This window comes from Tupaia chinensis, unplaced genomic scaffold (genome assembly GCF_000334495.1).
Source record: "Tupaia chinensis unplaced genomic scaffold, TupChi_1.0 Scaffold146140_1, whole genome shotgun sequence".
Lineage (NCBI taxonomy): Eukaryota > Metazoa > Chordata > Mammalia > Scandentia > Tupaiidae > Tupaia > Tupaia belangeri.
The window spans coordinates 2,429,375-2,432,848 of NW_006205995.1; the positions used below are offsets into that span (position 1 = coordinate 2,429,375).

The 3,474-nt window shown below is 42.5% G+C and overlaps 1 protein-coding gene across 1 annotated transcript in view; it reads left to right on the plus strand.

Moving 5' to 3' along the window:
- Window positions 1–2,635: 2,635 nt before the first annotated feature.
- SPPL2A (signal peptide peptidase like 2A) overlaps window positions 2,636–3,474 on the plus strand; it is a gene marked incomplete at its 5' end in the record, with an annotated part of 42,102 nt that continues 41,263 nt past the window's right edge. Inside the window, 1 exon segment of the mRNA XM_014584271.2 lies at window positions 2,636–2,755. Within this exon segment, the coding sequence (XP_014439757.1) occupies window positions 2,636–2,755 (120 nt within the window).

The window sequence follows — 3,474 nt, forward strand, 5'->3', positions numbered from 1 at the left end:
CACCAGTGCTTTACAAGGTGGACCCACGTGGAGGAGTTTCAGAGTCACATCCAGAGACCTCCTTGAGTCAGACGCACATGTGTGCCCATGATCTAGGGCTGGCTGCAGCCGGGGGTGGATTGTGGCGTCAAGACCACGTTAGGGGTGCTATGTCTCTGTTTCTCTCTTTTAAGCTCAAGGAGGAAGTAAATAAACATATATGTGTGTGTGTGTGTGTGCCTACAACCCACCAAGCTGAAAACAACCACAAATCTTCCAACCATTCATCTTTTTGCATTGCACAAGTACTTGACAGGGTGCGGAATATATAATTAATAACAGTTACCATTATTTATTTATTTTATTTATTTGAGATTTTTGCCATAGGGCACTGTGCTCACCAGAGAAACACAGACAGTGAGAGAGGGAAAGTGAGAAATCACCCTGCAGGGGAGATCATGCAGCAATTCCTTCTCTATTTGCCTCTTGGGATTTGGGACATGCATGCATATCTGCCCAGCATGCTTTTCAAGCCACCAGGCCCAGGACTTGAAATGTGGAGTTGGCCATGTGGGATCCAGCGCCTTAACCAATGTGCCACCCACTGGTCCAACAGTTGCCATTTATTTATTTATTTATTTTTTAACAGTTACCATTTATTAAAGAGCTTAATATATGGGGGCTGGCAGGTGGCATGGTGGTTGATTGCGGTTCGAGTCCCGGACCCAGTGGCTTAAACTCAGGCCGGGTGTGTGTCCGTGCGGTGCATGCCCAGGATCCCGAGAAGAGAATGGAGAAGGGATTGCGGTGTAGTCATCCCCCCTTGGAAGTGATTTCTCACTTTCTGTCTCTCTGTCTTCCTGGCAAGCGCTTGCACCCTATAGCAAAAACCTCTCTAAAAAAAAGAAAAAAAAAAGAATACTAGTGAAGACACAGCAGGTGGTGCGGTGGTTAAGGCGCCAGATTCCCACATGGCAAACCAAGTCAGAGCTGGCAGCTTGCTTTCTCACTTTCCCTCTCTCTCTCTGTTTCTCTCTATAGCAAATTTTAAAAAATAATAATAAGTAAAATTAAATAATTCTTAAAAAAAAAAAGAGAAAGAATACTGGGTCTACAGTTTGAATCCCAGTCCTGGTGGCTTGAAAACCACACTAGGCATCTATGCATACATGCATAAAATCCTGTGGAGAAGGGCCTGTGGTGTGACTATACCCCACTGGGGGATGCAGTATTTCCTTCTCTCTGTTTTTCTGTCTGGTGAGTGCATGTGCCCACTGGCAGTTACTAAAAGAATCCTAGATAATAAATGTAGACAGAATGAGAGTATTCAAAAACATTCGCATCTCCCAGTGAAATATATAAAATTAAATTCAGGCAAACATTTATCACGGAGGCCAGAACCCTGGTGAGAGGTTTTGGGGCTTTTCAGATAGTGCTCCAGATGGGTTACTTAGCAGTCATACAGAGAAAGACTGCACCTTTATCGTAGAGAAACTCAGCAGTTACGACACTAACAGGGTGATTAAACTCTGCACTGCCCAGTCGTATATGTACTCGGTGGGAAATCCTGGTGTTAGGCGCCTTTGTGTTGGATGCAGTAGGAAGTACCCAATTCACTTATAAAATATTCTTTCTGAAAATGTCTAATCAACCTTCATGCTGATCTGTGGTTAAAATCATAGATGATTCTACTGTATGGCCTTAGAGAAGTTCTGTTCGTAATATCCCTAAGTCTCAGAGCCCTAGTTTAAAATAATTGAGGGGCCAGCAGGTGGTATGGTGCTCAAGGCACTGGATCCTGCACAGCCAGCTCTGCAGTTCAGGTCCTAGACCTGGCTCTAAAGTCATGTCACGTATGTGTGCATGCATGTCCAAAATCTTGAAGAAGGGATTGAGGTATGGCTATTTCCCCTGGGGGATGATTTCTCACTCCCCCCCACCCCCTCTCTGTCAAGCTTGAGTGCCCTGTGACAAAAATCTAAAACAAACAATGTCGAATCAGATAAATATATGAAAATAACCTAGTATTTGTAATACAGTAAAAATTGTTCAGCTCTGTTCAAAATCCATTAATAGCCACCAAGAATATGAGGCAGCTTCAAAAAGTTCATGGAGAACACATACTATAGAAAAGCTATATTTGGATTTCAGGGGGGGAGGTTGTCACTAAAATAGACTTAATTTCATTTGTCCATGAACTTTTTGAAGTGCCCAGAGTAATGAAATGAAAACTAGGTTTCTCTTTTCCGTGTCTAATTTTCTCATCTAATTATGTAATTTCATGGCATGTTTTAAAAGTTTCCTGTACTAGCTTAGATCCATAGCCAATAAAGTCCCAAGTATTGCAGAAAGCCCTCTATTCTACAATGTTCAAGGGACTTTTTAGGCAGGAAAGCATGGATTATAGCATGTCTGTACCTATTAGAAATTTAGGTTGATTTGTATGAATGACTAATTTTGTATAATAGGTCCCATACAGTCAAATATCAGTTCAAATCCCAGGCCCAGTTGCTTGAAACTCACATTGGATGCATGTGCATGCATGCCCAAAATCCAGAGAGGAGAATGAAGGAGAAGGGATTGTGGCATAGCCATCCTCCCTAGGGGGCGATTTCTCTCTCTCTCTCTCTCAAAAAAAAAATTGTTTGTGTTCTAGACAGCTGCTCAGGAAGCAATCCTGCATGCATCTGGAAATGGTACTTCTTCACCATCCAAGGACTACTGCATGTTGTATAACCCTGATTGGACAACTCTTCCAAGTACCCTAGAAAATGCTGTAAGTAAAATCACAGTTACTGTTGATTCATAAACATAAAAATATTGAAAGACTGGGACCAGCAGTTGGCGTAATGGCTATGTTGCTGGACTCCCATGTAGTCGACTGCAGTTCAAGTCCTGGACCCGGTGGCTTAAACTCAGTTGGGCATGTGTGCGTGTGTGCCCAAGATCCCGAGAGGAGAATGGAGGAGAAGGGATTGCGTCGTCGTGGCCATTCCCCCCGGGGGGCGATTTCTTACTCTCTGTATTTCTGGCGAGTGCACACGCCCTATAGCAAAAAACTCTTCAAAAAAAATTATTGAAAAACTGAGAATAATTATGTTTTAGTATATGTAATAGTTATATGGTGATTCATAAATTTTAATTATTTGTTGACAGTTTTTTCTCTGCTAGTTTGGTAATTTTTAAATACCCCTAAATCTGGTTGTTTGTCATAACATGTTTCTAATTTAAAAGAACGTTGGCCTAGCCTACATGGCACAACCTGTATTATAGTGAGCTACAGTGCTGGAAGCCAGATGACTGACCTGGCTCATCCCTAGCTCAGTCAACCTAAAACATGCTGGGCGTGTGCTCAAGATCATGACATACTGGAGGACGGGAGAAAGGGGATTGCCCTGTGACCAAGACCTTGACAGTGGTGTACCTCTCTCTCTCTCTTTCTTACCTGCATGTGTGCACATGTGCTCTCTGTTGTGAATAAAATAATTTTTTTTT